The sequence below is a fragment of the Orcinus orca genome, chromosome 14 (genome assembly GCF_937001465.1).
Source record: "Orcinus orca chromosome 14, mOrcOrc1.1, whole genome shotgun sequence".
Lineage (NCBI taxonomy): Eukaryota > Metazoa > Chordata > Mammalia > Artiodactyla > Delphinidae > Orcinus > Orcinus orca.
The window spans coordinates 84,162,820-84,179,151 of NC_064572.1; the positions used below are offsets into that span (position 1 = coordinate 84,162,820).

The 16,332-nt window shown below is 43.8% G+C and overlaps 1 protein-coding gene across 4 annotated transcripts in view; it reads right to left on the bottom strand.

Annotated features, from left to right (window-relative positions):
- DHX32 (DEAH-box helicase 32 (putative)) overlaps window positions 1-16,332 on the bottom strand; it is a 52,212-nt gene that overhangs the window by 10,330 nt on the left and 25,550 nt on the right. For all 4 annotated transcript variants that reach the window (XM_004265718.3, XM_033420746.2, XM_033420745.2 and 1 more), the window contains 4 exons: window positions 12,777-13,149; window positions 7,479-7,724; window positions 5,917-6,016; window positions 5,666-5,824 (listed from right to left, as the gene is read on the bottom strand). In XM_004265718.3, the coding sequence (XP_004265766.1) occupies window positions 5,666-5,824; window positions 5,917-6,016; window positions 7,479-7,724; window positions 12,777-13,149 (878 nt within the window). The remainder of the gene's footprint in view (window positions 1-5,665; window positions 5,825-5,916; window positions 6,017-7,478; window positions 7,725-12,776; window positions 13,150-16,332) is intronic.

Here is a 16,332-nt window from a genome sequence, read left to right on the forward strand (position 1 = left end):
AAGACCTAAACAGACATTTCTCCAAAGAAGACATACAGATGGCCAAGAAGCACATGAAAAGCTGCTCAACATCACTAATTATTAGAGAAATGCAAATCAAAACTACAATGAGGTAGCACCTCACACCAGTTAGAATGGGCATCATCAGAAAATCTACAAACAACAAATGCTGGAGAAGGTGTGGAGAAAAGGGAACCCTCTTGCACTGTTGGTGGGAATGTAAATTGATACAGCCACTATGGAGAACAGTATGGAGGTTCCTTAAAAAGCTAAAAACAGAATTACCATATGACCCAGCAATCCTACTACTGGGCATATACCCAGAGAAAAGCATAATTCAAAAAGACACATGCACCCCAATGTTCATTGCAGCACTATTTACCATAGCCAGGTCATGGAAGCAACCTAAATGCCCATCGACAGACGAATGGATAAAGAAGATGTGGTACATATATACAATGGAATATTACTCAGCCATAAAAAGGAATGAAATTGAGTCATTTGTTGAGACGTGGATGGATCTAGAACTGTCATACAGAGTGAAGTAAGTCAGAAAGAGAAAAATAAATATCGTATATTAACGCATGTATGTGGAACCTAGAAAAATGGTACAGATGAAACGGTTTGCAGGGCAGAAGTTGAGACTCAGATGTAGAGAACAGATGTATGAACACCAAGGCGGGAAAACTGCGGTGTGCTGGGGATGGTGGTGTGCTGAATTGGGCAATTGGGATTGACATGTATACACTGATGAGTATAAAATTGATGACTAATAAGAACCTGCAGTATAAAAAGATAAAATTAAAAAATTTTTTTAAAAATTAAGGATTTCTGTTCAACAAACAGCACAATAGAAAAACTTAACTGAGCATAAGATTGGGGGGAAAAAAAAAAAGTAACAGCTGACATGCCAGAGAAGGTGCAAGGAGCAGCAGCAGAAATGAGCATCTCAGAGTAAACGGAGCAGGAGGGCACTGGGAGCGCAAAGTTAATTCCTGAAAGTTGTGTGGAAACCAGTTTCCATAAATCAGCAAAGCTGCTGCATTGTAAGTTACAGGATCTCTGGCAACTGTCCCTGTAAGCCCATCTGGCTTAACAGCCAGCCTCTGTCCCCAAAGGGCACCTACTTCTCATTTTTATGTCCTGGAGTTGAGTTGGCTGCACACAGAGTTACTAACGGACATAACGTCATGATTCAGCTCTCGGTCCGAACACCAAATAAAGAAAGGAAGTTCTTGGGGTTTTATTATATTAGAAAGAACAAGTTAATGAATGCAGATTATACAGGTGAAGGAATAATAATAAATAACTGAATAGGATTTGCTAATATTACATTCTACATTTGAAGACATCTCCCCAGTATGGCCCATAAAGTTGTCTTAGATAAAAGCAGAAGGGTTTAGATGAGGGTTCTTTATGGCAGTGCTATTTAAGTGTAATCCATGGGAAATAATGCTACAAATGGAATATAAATGTTTTAGTGTGAGGCCTCTTCTTTACAGCAGTGCAAAATCACACTGCTTTATTCCAAAGGCAATTTCAATATGAACAAATCATCATTTTTATTAAGTTCTATTGCCAATGGCAGCTGTACTCCCTGTAGGAGCTCACTACAAGGTCACACACCTCCCCCAGTGCCATCACTCATAGTAACTTGCAGGGCTATTATCACAATTTCGTTATGGTGCCCTTTTTCCATGGAACCCCAAATGCCAGGCTCCAATACTGAATCTGCGTTTTCCTGCCACAGTATCTGCAGAACGGCTGCTCACAAACAAAGAGGCCATTAATCTGGAACAAGGGTTAAGTCCACCATTCGGAGGGAGGGACTGACCCAGTGCTGATTCTAAGCAAGAGTGCAGGTCAGATGAGGAGTCCAAGGCTCTGCTGTGTCATTGCCAGAATCAACGGCCCCACACGGCATCTTTCCTATGGCCTTGAAAAGTCTACCAAGATTTTAGATGTCACATAGCAGGAATCACAGGTTGTTCCCCTCCCCGTCACGGGGACGTTTACTCAGGCACTCAGCAGGAGAGAGAAGAGCCAAGAGACAGAGACGAGAAGCTGAGCACCGGTGCTGTTCAAGCCTCTGTCCTTAGGTGTCCCTGAGGCACTGCCACATTCTCGTCTTGGATTTCATAAGACACCCCAAGTTCCTTATCACAACGCCCTTTGGCTTATGCCAGTTTGAGTGGCATTCCTGGCACTGGCACCCAGAATTCTTCTATACATCAGAAATTCTGTCACAAAGGAAGAGTGTATCAAAGTGACACTGGGACTTAGAAAAGGCAGGGACGAAGCTGGCCCGGGGAAGGAGGATAGCTGTGCTCACACAAGGCTTGCCGCGTGCCTCGTACACATGTGAATTACACACACGTACACATATACAGATGGACATGGAGAAAGAGAGTGACCGCTGGACAGGGCGGGAGCAGATGAAGTTTCTGGCCCGGTGGGTTTTAGGACTGGAGCTTGGGCACTGTGTGCACTGAAGTAAAGAGCCCACAGAGGGCAGAAACGGAAGAATCGAGATGGTGCTGGTTGGACGGTGTAGATTCTCAGTAGTCTTGGGACTTTTAGGGAATAGGACTAAGAGTCTGGCTCTGAAGAGGAGAGAAAGGAAAGGCCTCTGTTTCACTTAATTTCACAAGGACCTGCTCACAAAAGCTGGCACGTGCCCACCTCCTACCCTACACGGTACACAGAGCACTTCTGCATAAATAATCTCATTTGAACCTCTTAATAACCCCCATAATACAAGAGGGCAGACCCTCTATCCTCCTGTTACGCGAGTCCTGAGAAGGGCGGCAGGTCTGCTTCATCTGCGTATTTCATTTACAAGAGGAGTTATATGCAGCAGCTGCAAGCATCGTCTTTTTTTTTTCTTTCAAAACGATGAGTCAGGTTAATCCACAGTTACATTTCCCCAAGCACAGCAGAAAATAGTTATGTGCGTACTGTCAGGGGACAAAAATAAATTGTCACCCTCACCCTTTTGTCCCCCGTTATCAGCTCTAAGCACCGTGGAGTGAGCAGCAGAGGGTGACCACTGAGAGACACGGGAACTCCTCTGCACGGCTGTGGTCTGCCGTTTGCTTTTGAAAATCTTCGACGTTACAGGGCCTGCTCTTCTCTCTTCACGCTAGTCCACCAAACAGCGACTATCATGACAAGAAGGTGCCCAGGCAATCAACACGTGGTGCTGCTTGGGCTTAAGAGGCGAGCAGTTTTCAAAACTGAAACCTGTTTCTTCAGGGGGTGGCCTCGAGTGGTGACTGGCCGGCTGACGACAGAAGCCCTGGGGTCAGCGGTGAAAGACGGGAGAAATGGATGCAAGTGACACACCCTCACCTTCTAGACTCCTTTTTTCTCAGGAGCCAGAGTGAAAGCCAGGAGCAGAGTGGCTTCACTACTTGAGAGTTAAGGGATCACAGCTAAAGGAATCCTGCAGCCCGTGTTTCCCAGCCTTTCTGGGCTGCACCAACCGCCCCCCTCCCCGGCCCCCCACCCCGGGGCCCCAGCCCTCCCCGCCCCCTCCGCCCCCCACCCCCAGGCCCCTGCCCACACCCTTTCTAACTTGCCACAGTCCTGTCACTCTGGCCATTGGTATCAAAGAAAAATGCACTCAGCCTGAGTTTGCTACAGATACTTTACCACCTTACATCACATCCTATGACTGTTTCTTTCCTCCAAGCCACTCCCTCAAGGTATAATTATCACTAGCATACTCATCCTTGCAGCTAGTTAGGAAGGGGCCGGGCCTTTTCTGGGACCTTCTCTCGGGTGGAAAAGCTCTATTGAAGCCGAGCTGACTAGCATCCTCAGAGGCGGGCGTCCGGCTGGGACTACTTGGCGGTTCTCCAGGGGATGTGCTAATCTCCCCAGGAACCTCAATGCCAAGGCCTACTTGACATGCATTCGATTTAGGCCTCTCTTTCCCGCATGCCTCTGAGCTCCCGCTGGAGAACAGCAACCCTTTTCCTGCAAGAACACACAGCTCCAAGGGAGGTGGTGGCTCCAGAGGAAGGAGATCAGTCTTAGATGAGATAGGAGCTCACCTGGACCCTTTCCTCCTAGAGACTCCACTGCTCCTCTGGGGAAGAGTCGGTTGAAAACGTTCGATTCCAAAGAGTTTCCCAAAGTAATTGATTTTCCAAAGTGTTTACTGGGAGAGTTTCAATATAAAACTCCCTGCGGTTCCAGGGAAGGACTGGGCGCTGCTGAGGAGCATGGGCCCCTGTCGTGACCTCTAGGTGAGGTCCTGACACCGCCCCTCAGGACCATCCAGGCTTGGAGTCTTGGACCGTCCACTTGGCTGCTCTCCTTGTGATGAGAACCTGTGTCCACACTCTATTTTCTCTTGTACCTCTTCATGTCAAAGGTTAGCTTTCTTAGGGGACCCTCCTCTTCCTTCGCCTACTCCAAAGTCTATGCGCTATTTTAAGAAATATTTGAGGAAGCGTAACTCTGATATAACCTGTATTTCTCAAGGGCTTGTAATCCTACCTGCACAAAATGACTGAAAAACATAGGAACTGAGACAAAGCACGGCAAAACGGTAGAAATTCTAGTTTCCATTTTAAGTACACTCTGCTTGCAAGGTCTTTTGGCTGGCTGCTCTCTCATGCAAATTTGATAAATGCCATGAATATCACAACACTAAGATGAATACATTGCCAGTCACCCCCTTTGATAAACACAGTGAAAATTTTAACCATGGGCCTAACGTGTGGAAAAAATTAAGGATGTTCTCTTTTATTAATGCACAAATGAAAACTAAACATCTACTGAAGGGCAATCAGTACTTAAACCAGAAAACATTATACAGGGACTCGAATACCCACTCAGTTGCAGTGAAGCTAAGCTGCGGGTTGGGAACGAAGCAGCAGTTCCAGAGTAAACAGGGCTGGGACTGGGTGGCGGGGAGCGGGCTGCGGCTCTGGGAGCCTCGCCACATGGTAGGAGTGCCTGCCCTTAAGCTTCCTTAGCCTTCTGTTCAGCATCCCGGTGGTTTCCGCGGGAGCAGCCCAGGTCCCGGCCAGGTCTGATACTAGCGGGGAGGAAGCCAGCACCCCTCCCATGGTGGAGGGCCCTCCTCAGTGAACTTGAGGGCAGGGGGGAGCTCCCCAGGAGACAGACGCTCAGACTGTAATTCTAAGGCCTCAGTCTTCTGCTTAACAACCGTACCCCCTTCATATCTCCATTTACCCTTAATTACAGAGGCGTGAACTTTGAGTGGGTTTTCCCCAGGTGACGGTGTGATTCATGAGGAAGGGCCCTTTGCCTACAAGTTTTCCCACCGAGAAACACTAACGCTGCCAAGAATCCTCCTGTGTTCAGTTCGGCCTCACACCCCTGTACTCCACTATCCCCCGCCCCACCGGCTTTCTACTGGCCTGGCCCCATCTCCTTATGTTAAAGTGGCCAAGGGCAGACACTTCTCCAATGTCAGAACAGATATTTCCTGGAGGGTAGCTTTTTTTTTTTCATTTTAAAAATTACTTTAGAGAATGTTTACCTCTAGTGGGGAAAGCGCTTCAGGACAAACCAAAGCCCCGGGCTTGCTTGCACCACCAAGGGCCACTGCTCTTAGGACTGGGGACGGGCAAGAGGTATGAGGGTAAGGCTCAGCCAGGCGCCTGCTGACCCGCGGGCACACGGCTACCTGGTCTATTCATGAAGTCACAGTGGCCTAAGCCCGCGATGTCGATTCTCTTCATAAAAAGCACCATGCTGGTTAGGTTGGCCTCCTGCATTTCCGCTGGCTTAAGTGGCCGCATGTCTTCGGAGGCAAATTCCTCAGAGTACAGACAGAAAAGTTTTCCTAGAAGAAACCAAGGAAGATGGTTTTAATGCTTCTGTGTTGCCTCCGGACAGGAACTTAGCGTGAGCTGGGTTTGGGGTCCGCAGCGCTACCTGGAGAAGATGAACCGAGAATCTGCTTGCGTATCTCTGCTTGGCTCCGGCTGATGGGCTGCATGACGAGCGAGTTTGCTCTTATTCTAGGGTTGTACACCTTTAAACGAAAGACAGCATCTTTAGCGTCAGCTCACTCAAGATGTAGCAGGCTCGCCGGCCCTGAAGTGACTGCTGTTTGCACACTTTACTTCACGAAAGGCTCTGCTACTCATTTCTTCTGTACAATATTTATTATTGTTTCACTTGCCTTGAGATGGAAACGGCAAGAGCTTTGATAAATGGATTTAAGGGTTGTCTGCTTTCATTGTAGCTTCAATAAATATGGGAGCTCTGTATCATCTGCTGAAATACAAATGCCACTTCTCAAAGCGCTGTACCGCTGACTCGTGTGCCGCGTGGAGAAAAGGATGATCAACTGACAGTGCTGCATTTCCTCAAGGTTCTGTTCAAATTGACTGTGATCCCAGGGGTCTCATCTTTATCACATATGCTGGGCTTTTCCAGTCCTATCAGCTAACACAAAGACTGCAGATGGCACTAACAGTGATTTTTCTTAGGCGTAGTTTAACGGTAAGTAATAACCCTGGGTTCTCTGAATGGTGGACTAATTCAATAAGATCAATCCAAACTGGTTCCAAGGGAACCCTCCTAATGGCTGGAATTGCTCTGTCACAGTAAACAAGGATATTTAAGAGACCCATAGTTTCCTGGAGGGGTAAAAGCTATATAACATCTAATAATGGTAAATGGATCAATACTTGGGTAGATTCTTTTCAGTTTAAATGCTATGATTTCTGAAGTCCCACTGTCTTTGAGAGTTTGAGATATCCTATTTCCATTTCTCCTAATTTTTTTTTTTTTTTTTTGTGGTATGCGGGCCTCTCACTGCTGCGGCCTCTCCCGTTGCGGAGCACAGGCTCCGGACGCGCAGGCTCAGCGGCCATGGCTCACGGGCCCAGCCGCTCCGTGGCATGTGGGATCTTCCCGGACCGGGGCACGAACCCCTGTCCCCTGCATCGGCAGGTGGACTCTCAACCACTGCGCCACCAGGGAAGCCCCTAATTTTTAATTTAAAGATAGTGATTAAAAATATACAGACTTTTTATAAAATTTAGGATGCAATTTTATCATGTCAACTATAAAGCCAAAATTTGCAAAAATTAAACTCAGTGTACTTGACACTAATTTCTAGTAAATTACCTGGGGGGAGATGCTAATTACTTTGATAAAGGGGCTACCAAAAATACCCAAGGGATGTATAGAAGAAGAGATCCGTTTAGGAGTCAAGTAATTTGCTTTAGTAGTTGTCTTTCCTTAAAACTTGTTCCTCTGGCCCCTCAACCAATTTAATTTGTTTCCCGACTATCAACCTGCTAATGACAGGCAGTTACATGTGCTCAAGACTTTTGTTACTGGATGCAATAGTTCTTCTTTGCACACATGGCCAAATACAGAGAAATCCCCAGATCACATAGTTCCTCCTCACTTTCTGGTCAGTAAAATGGTGGGAGCCCAAGACAATTAGCAGCAGTCTACTTAACCGCGTCAACAATAATTACCTTTCTTCTCTCCACCCCGACATCAATAACAAACTTGACTGTGTTGCTCCAGATCAAAGATTCCCCAGAGCTAGCCGTCAACACCACTCGTCTCTGGTAAACTTGGCATCTTTTTTCTGTTTCATCATTTGGCTTGAACAATGCACATTTCTCTTTTGGATACAAAGGAACAACTACCAGCTCTCCAAGATCTGGGTTTAAGTTAGATCCTTCTTGACAGATAATTTCATAGGCTTTTTCAATATCCTAAAGTAAAAGAATAACATCATCCATGAGAATAAAGTACATTACGAACAACTTTCTCCAAATTATATAAAACTATAGGCAAAAGCTGCATAATGTATACAGGGAAAGAAATACTTGTGTTTTCTATAGGTATCGTTAACTATGAAAAGGAGGTATAACTGCGTAAGAACATGTCTTTGGGGAAGTTAAATATAATTTATAAATAATTTCAATGCTAATAATAATAATAATTTCAGTGCTTTTAGTCCAAAATGGCTTTCCTCTTGTGAAATGTACTGTCTTTGCCTTTATGCATTCATCCTGCTATTTTTCTAGCTCGGTGCAACTTCTCATATCCATTAACAATGACAGATGAATAAAAGTTACTCTCACATCAGTGATGATGCATCACTGTGCTTTAATGGTGGCAGAACTAAGAACTCTAAAACAATTTCTAGATTTCCAATAGAAGCATATATACATACACATTCCACAATCAGGGTCTCTAATCTGGGTCATCTTGAAAACTATTATTACCCATTAGCACTTTAAAAAAAGCAGAAATGCAATGAAATAGGCAGGAAATATTCACTGCTATTTATATATTTGCAAGATTCAGGAATTTAGAAATACTCTTTAAAAATGCTTCATTGTCAAATATACTGAATAAAAGAGTAAATTATGTGCCCTAAAACCACAAACAAGTAAGTATATTGGTGTAAAATGCTCAAAAAGCAAGACATTTTACACAGTACTTTTTAGTTAATTAATTTTTGGCTGCGTTGGGTCTCCGTTGCTGTGCCCGGGCTTTCTCTAGTTGCAGCGAGCGGGGGTTACTCTTCATTGTGGTATGTGGGTTTCTCATTGCGGTGGCCTCTCTTGTGGAACACGGGCTCTAGGCACGCGGGCTTCAGTAGTTGTGGCACGTGGGCTCAGTAGTTGTGGCTCGCGGGCTCTAGAGCGCAGGCTCAGTAGTTGTGGCGCACGGGCTTAGTTGCTCCGCGGCATGTGGGATCTTCCCGGGCCAGGGCTCGAACCTGCGTCCCTTGCATTGGCAGGCGGATTCTTAACCACTGCGCCACCAGGGAAGCCCTTCAGTACTTTTCTATTTCTCAAATCACAACCAGATTTTTAGGACCTTATATAAAAAAGATGTCACTTAATGTAATTCTTACTCCTTTTAAATTTGTTTCCAAAATTTCTATTTTTTTAAGGGCCTAACTAACTACCAGATGGAAGAAGCCCCATTTCATTTCATTACATACATTAGATTTCACTAAAAATCTGAGTAAAAAAGATGCCTTCCCATGACTGTTAAGTCTGAGTCCACTGTCCAGTGCTCCAGCTCACCTCTCCTTCCTTCCCCGCCACCTGTATAGTGGGATTGAACTAACTCAAGGGCTTTGTAGGTGGACAGATCTGCCTAGAAAAATAGTGAGACCTCGGGTGAGCTATATGAAGGTTATTCCTGAGCTGCTGAGAGGCCCCCAGGAAGCAGGGCAGAGGCTGCCCCCTGGGGTCCACACAGCAGTTATCCCGGTACTTTCTCCTGTTCACACTCCCCTTTTCTGCAGGGTTGGTTTACTTGGGGCAGATTTTTGTTTTCAACCAAGCGAAGAGCAGGATTATTGACCGTAATGAATGAAAAATTGTCAGCTGGAATAATCAGAACAAAGCTATTTCTTCCAATTTTTATAATTCTAATCATGTCATCATTTTAAGTGAGGAAAGCTTAGAAATTTCTACGGAGGAGAACAAGTCCTCGAGCTGCGTCTCCCTGCACAGGACATTCACACATTCCTCCTGGGTGGCAGGTGGTAACCTCTGCACGTTGGTACTTCACCCTCCACAGCTACCCTGGAGCTGAAAGAGGAGATTCGATTCCAGCCACCCACTCACAAATTTCCAATCCAAATAACCTTCACACTGCACTGAAATATTGTACCTAGTTTAGATTCCTCAAGCTGACAGAAAACTTTGAGGCCATAATCTTCAGAATTTAAAAAAAGTACTTAAAATATTCATTCGGTGCTTCAAACTGTTCACTCATTTCCTTCCTATTCAATGTATTCAGAGCATTTACGTGTGTGGGGCTTTCCTACAATACCTGCAAAACTCAGGAAAACACAGCAACCTGCACTGAAGGAAGATATCTGCCCCCAAATGAAAGGCCCGCAACTAGGTGGAACATTTCACAAGAAAACCTTCAACCTGAGAGCATCTTCCTTGTGACAGCTTCAAGCTGCTCAATAATCTGGCTAGATAGTGTCATTAACCTTAATTTGTTTTCTATTTAATCTATTTCACTTTTTTTTCAGGTTACAAGATGGTGAAGTGATAAGGAACAACACACTGTAAACATGCAGGGCTCCAAGCCTCAATTAAGCACAAGAGCCAGGGAAGCGCGCAGTTGCGGGTATTCACAGCAGGTGAGGGGCTAAGTGAGCAGTGCGAGAAAATGTGAGGCACCTAATGTTCACCAAGCCAAACATGAGCGTGTTTCTGCAACTTTAAACCGATTTCCTAAGAGAAAAAGCGACCGTTAGTACACTTCAGTCAGACGGCTTGGGTTTGTTTTCCTATGACATTCAGTTGCCATGGCAGATTTTAAAGTTTTATATAGAAATCAAGAAAGCTTCAAACAGCATGGGGAAAAATGATCAACAGCTGTTAACATGGATGTCGGAGCAAGACAAAACTTTCCAAAAGACAAACTCCAAGACCATAGGAGAGTGTTAACCCTGACATAAGTAGTAAAAAAGAAAAAAGTCCATCAGTGTATACTGAACTATGTTCCGCTTTTTAGGTGGCAGATGGGGAAAAGAAACCCAGATAACACCTGTGGAATTTGGGGCTGAATTGTGAGGAAAAACACTGGTTCCCAGAGAAGGTATGCTCCAGCCCGCAGAACTGCTGCCCCACCCGCTGGGCAGCCTGCTGGGAGCCTCTGGACAAGGAGAACCACCCCCCCCCCACAGAGATTCCAGTGCTGGACCCGGGCCACAGCAGCAGCTCCTGCCAAAGTGACGAATCCTCATTCTCAGAGGCTCAGAATTGCCAAATCCGCCCAGAGCTTTCACTACACCGTCACGTTCATGACTTTCAGGACTGATGGTTTCTTAATAGGAAATGTCTTTCTGGTCTGACTTCAAGGAAGATTATATAATTTTCTAAGCCCTGTGGATTTTACAGTTTCTACCACTATCCTAGGTAAAAATGCATCTTCTAAAGTCTGACAATTCAGAAGTCACTATGCCATTAATTAGAGCTTATATGAAACTTGTAAGAATCAAATACTTTAAGAATCAAATATGACCCCCAATTCTGTTATGAGCTTTATTTTTCAAAAATCCATTTTGGCATTTTTGGTTACTCTGACTAAAGATGACCACTCATTCTATCAGTCTTCATTATACTGTCCCCCACCCGATCCACCCCGAAATGTATGCCTTCTTTTCACCTGGCAATTCTAACTTTCAAATGTTTCAGACTCTTTTAATTCTGCCATTCCTCCCTCCCTTAGGCTTCAGCCAGTTATACTGAGAACCTCTAATTGTTTTCATAAATCCTTCTTCTGTCTCCTTAATCATTTTGTTACTTCCCTCAGGACTTTCTTGAGTATCTTGAATCATGTGGGATTAGGGAATGATCATAGAATAAATCACTGTAATCAGTAGAAGATTTACTATTCAAGAAACTGTGTATAATCTACACAAGAAAAATGGAAAATATGCTGTAGTTATCATATATTTGAGATTCTAAATTACTTTCTTTATGGAAACAGATAAAATCTAAGTTGTGAGAAAACTGTCTAAAGTTCCACAAACTAAAGGATCAGTCATCCTTTACGCTTTGAGTATAAAGCAGAATAAATACTCCTGAAGGTACTTGTGAAGGCGTGTGAATACTTAAGACAAGGCTCTGGTAGAGAGCTGAGGTCCTTGTCTTTGTTCAGCTGGTGGCTCAGCCAATATCGTACAGTTTCCTTTTGGTTTCTGTTTAATCACTGGAATTACTACATATCTGGGTCATGGTCTAAAAGCCAGTGCTTTTTTTACTCTCTGAGTGAGATGACGGGTAGGGGAAAAAGGCCAGGAAATCAGTCTCTAAGAAGAAAGGTCTAACTCTTGAGATTCTGGAGGCTTTTAGATTTGGCCTGCAGAGCAGTGGAGAGAGAAGCAGGGCCACAGTAACTGCATTAAAAAAAAAAAAAATGCAACCCCAAATGACACCTTGACTCTATAAAAGAAAAAGAGACGCTCAGCTGTACATTTCCCATTGTTCTTTTGAAAGACATTGTCAGATATCGAAGTGAACATTTTTCTCATTCATCTTTTTAAGAAAAGTGTAGGGAAATAGCCTTCTGACTGTGCTATAAATTATATTTTCCTGTCTAACACTCCACTGACTGCTGTAGGAACATTGTGGGTACTTTTTTGTTCCCTGACTCTATGCGGAGGACTTAGCTTATGTCCCGCATCTCCAGCACATGCGCCTGCCATGAGGGAGGTGGCCGTGAGTGTGAGATGACTGTGTCTTCTCTACTGAGACAGTTCACAGCAAGCCTTCGGGGCAGCCCAGGATCTTGCCTGATCCCATGGAAGGAGGTCAGCTCTGGAGATCACCCCCAGAAATTCCTCAGAGTCCCCACCTCCCCACCCCCATTCTGTGTTTCAGAACAGCTCCTGGGTTGGTTGGTTGGTTGGTTGTTTATGTATGTATGTATTTATGCTGTGGCTTGTGGGATGTCAGTTCCCCAACCAGGGATCGAACCCATGCCCCCTGCTGTGGAAGCACAGAGCCCTCACCACTGGAACTCCAGGGAAGTCCCCAGTTCCTGCCTTTAGAAGCACTTCCTTGTTTGCCTTTCAGCGTAGGTTTTACTTACTCTATATCAAGGATTCTTCCTAAGTATGAAAAAAGAGGTGTGATGGAACCAAATAGCAGTTCCATCAGTTAATTAGTAAACTGAAACCTGTATGTTAGTTATTAAAAGGTTCCCAACAAGGTTAAAAGGTTCCCAATAAGTAAACTTATTACTCTCTTAGGTTAGAATGAATATTACTTACTTACTTGTTCAGAGGCCAGAAAGACTACAATGTCACCCTTCTCACCGGAGTGGTGAATTTCAAAGATAAGGCGTAAAATAGACTCGAAAGACTCCTTCTGAGCCCCACTAAGGTACACAACCTCCACTGGGTACTTATTTTTCACTTCTATGAGAGGCACGTTTCCATAATAAGAACTGAGTTTGCTGATCAGGTGAGGTGAGGAGTTAATTATGAGCTTCAGTTCCGGTCTTGCCAGTAAAACATCTTTAAGAAGTCCAAGTAACACATCAGTTGCAATGCTTCTTTCATGAATATCATCTAAGATGATGACCCCATAGCTACCCAGAAAAGGACTGGACATCATTTCTCTCTGTAACATGTCATCAGTACAATACCTACAAAGAAGAAACAAGAAAGTTAGAATACTCTCATGAAGAAAATCATATTAAAAAACTCCTAACATAAACAACAAAAAATCCCTTTCCTATATCCTTTTGTCTAAATCAGGAGTTTAAATCTTTATCGGGGGCCAAGATTTCTTCAAGTTGATAAAATCTACAGGCCTTCAAAATAGAAAAGTACACATGAACAAATTTTAGGCACAGTTTCCATGTGTTCACAGACCTCTAAAGACCATCCCTGAGCCCTAGGTTCCAGACCTCTGCCTTACATGTTCATTACAGATATTAACAAGAGCTACATCTAACATTTGCCCTGAGCTTTTTTAAAAAAAGTAATTCAGCAAAATACCCTTGTCCGGTAAGAGCTCCCCCCATTCCATCAATGTAAGAATTTTGAGTCAGAGCACACACTTCAAGGGAAGGATACACAGAGGACCGTCCTCTCTCAGGCTCGTGGCCCAGTGAGTCCACTAGTAGGACTCTGTCAGTGGCACATTGTGGGAGATGACGTCACCAGGGTGTTAGCATCAACGAGTTGGAAATGTCGTCCAAATAATAACCACACGAAAGCATCTAAAAAGTAGCCACCTATTTGAGGGCAGCGTTCCTGGAGGAGGAACGGGTCATTAGTGATTTTCATGGATTTCCAGTAGTGTTTGGGGTGTGTTTAAAAATAATAGTAAAAATAAATACCTATTAGTCATCCAGCACCATACAAACATCATCTTTCTGACACTATTTACATCTCTGCCTATATTATTCCTCGAGGAAACCAATTTCATAAGTTTTCTACCCATTTAAGGTATTTATTTTATGTGTCCCTGTCTACGGCAGGTCTGAAACTGCTGTTCTTAGAAAGGCCTGCTTGCAAGGTTGGCCCTTGGCCGGCATTTGGGAACCTAGATTTGGGAGGGTTCTCACCATTCCCAGAACTGATGCTTACTGTTTGTAATATGGCCTAACCTGCTTTCCTTCTGGGAGTATGGAACTTTAGAATACAGTAGGAGGCAGAGGGTGCCTATGTGACCAGTCCCCAGTAAATACCTGGGCACAGTCTCTAATGAGTTTCCTTAAACTCGTTGCTACAACTCACAGCTGGAGGAACGAAGCATATCTCAGGTGGTCCACTGGGAGGTGTTCTCGGAAGCCTGCGCCTGGTTTCCTCTGGACTTCACGCCTTGCACCATTTCCCTTTGCTGACTTGGTTTGTATCCTTTCACTTCAGTAAATCTGAGCTGTGGATTAACTATATACTGAATCCTACGAGTCTTCCTAGCAAATCATCAAACCTAGGGGTGGTCTTGGAGACGCTGAAACAGTCCTCAATTAACCCTTTTCAAGGAAGAAAGAAAAAGGAGAAAACATTTATAAGTTCCTAGTGTGCTCCAGGCATTGTGCTGATGGAATAGTTCTCATTTAACCTTTAGAATAAATCTTCAAGGTAGACATTACTACCCCATTATTTATAAATGAGGAAACAGGTTCAGAAAGGTTAAGTACCCTGCATAAAGTCATAAAGACGGAGAGAGTCAAGATTTAAGCCTGAGTGTCTATTACCTCTCACGCCACTGTCACATTATAAAGACGGGTCCCTTGGCTGCCATGGATTGGTAACACAGCCCATGTTCTCCCTCCCTGCACCTTGACGAGATCAGAACATTTGCTCTCTGCCTTTACTCCTACACTTGTTCTCATTCTGCGTCTGTCTTACCAAAAGGGCAATGATAAGTTGCTGCTTATTCCTTTTCTCAAACTTAAGAAAGAAAATATATTGAATACTGCACTATCATACTTCGTGCAAGACGCAAACAAAGAGATGCATCCAAACTCTAGGTCTCAGGTCATCTGCTGCTGAGGGTAATTAGTATGACATAATAAGTACTATTGACTCTTGTCTGAAAACAAGTTGTTTTAATCTATGCTACTTCCTTAATGTTATTCCCTTCTGAGCAAAACTCATCTAAGCACTTATCTGATAGGAAGAAATGCTTTCTCTCTGCCAGGCAGAGGAGGTGTGTGTGTTATGTAAATACATCCAGCCTTAATTAAAAAGGGAGAAGATGTGACTCACCTAAAACTCTACGAGACTCAGCAAGCTAGACCTGGCCTTCCAAATGATTATATGAAACTAAGGGAATACTAAGGATCCACCCTAAAACTTACCATACAAACCTCCAGTTTTCTATGTAAGACAGAGATCTATTTCTTACCTTTCTATTAATAAGATCATGTGTACAGTGCTTAAGAAAATACTGTTCCAGATAACTATGTAAAAAGATGGATACATTTTGGAAATGTAATTTATTTTTTAAATTTATTTTTATTTATTTATTTTTGGCTGCATTGGGTCTGTTGCTGCGTGCGGGCTTTCTCTAGTTGTGGCGAGCAAGGGCTACTCTTCACTGCGGTGCGCGAGCTTCTCATTGTGGTGGCCTCTCGTGTTATGGAGCACGGGCTCTAGGGCGCGCGGGCTTCAGTAGTTGTGGTGCGTGGGCTCAGCAGTTGTGGCTCGTAGGCTCTAGAGCGCGGGCTCAGTAGTTGAAGTGCACGGGCTTAGTTGCTCCGCAGCATGTGGGATCCTCCCAGACCAGGGCTCGAACCCATGTCCCCTGCATTGGCAGGCAGATTCCTAACCACTGCGCCACCAGGGAAGTCCCTGGAAATGTAATTTATATTCTAAATTCTTAAGACTGAAATTTTGAAAGCTAAGAATATAGGAAAGTTCTATTAATATTTTCTGAAATTATATGTATTGAAGTTGACCTTAAAAATTTGAGTAATTTCTAAAAAATTCAGTGTTCTAGAGGGTTCATATTTGAAATGTATGTCACTTCCACAAGATATTGTGATATCTAGTTCAGAAAGACTATTTTAGGTATATAATATTCGGGTATCCACTGTTTTGAAAAAGGCCAGAAAAAAGCTTAAAGAAGAACTAAGCTGTTCTATATAGAATCCAGAAAAATGGTAGTGGCATAAAGATTATATTTACCAAGTACCTATTACGTACCCAACAGACTAGATGCTAAGGAGTTACAAAGAAAATGAAAAAGACAATATCAAACACAGAACACTACCTTCTATGATCAACAGCCACCCTTAGATCCTCTTATTTAAATAGCTATTCAATCTGAGCTTATCAAAAATTATGGCTAGCATGTGTCTCCAAGGAAATGA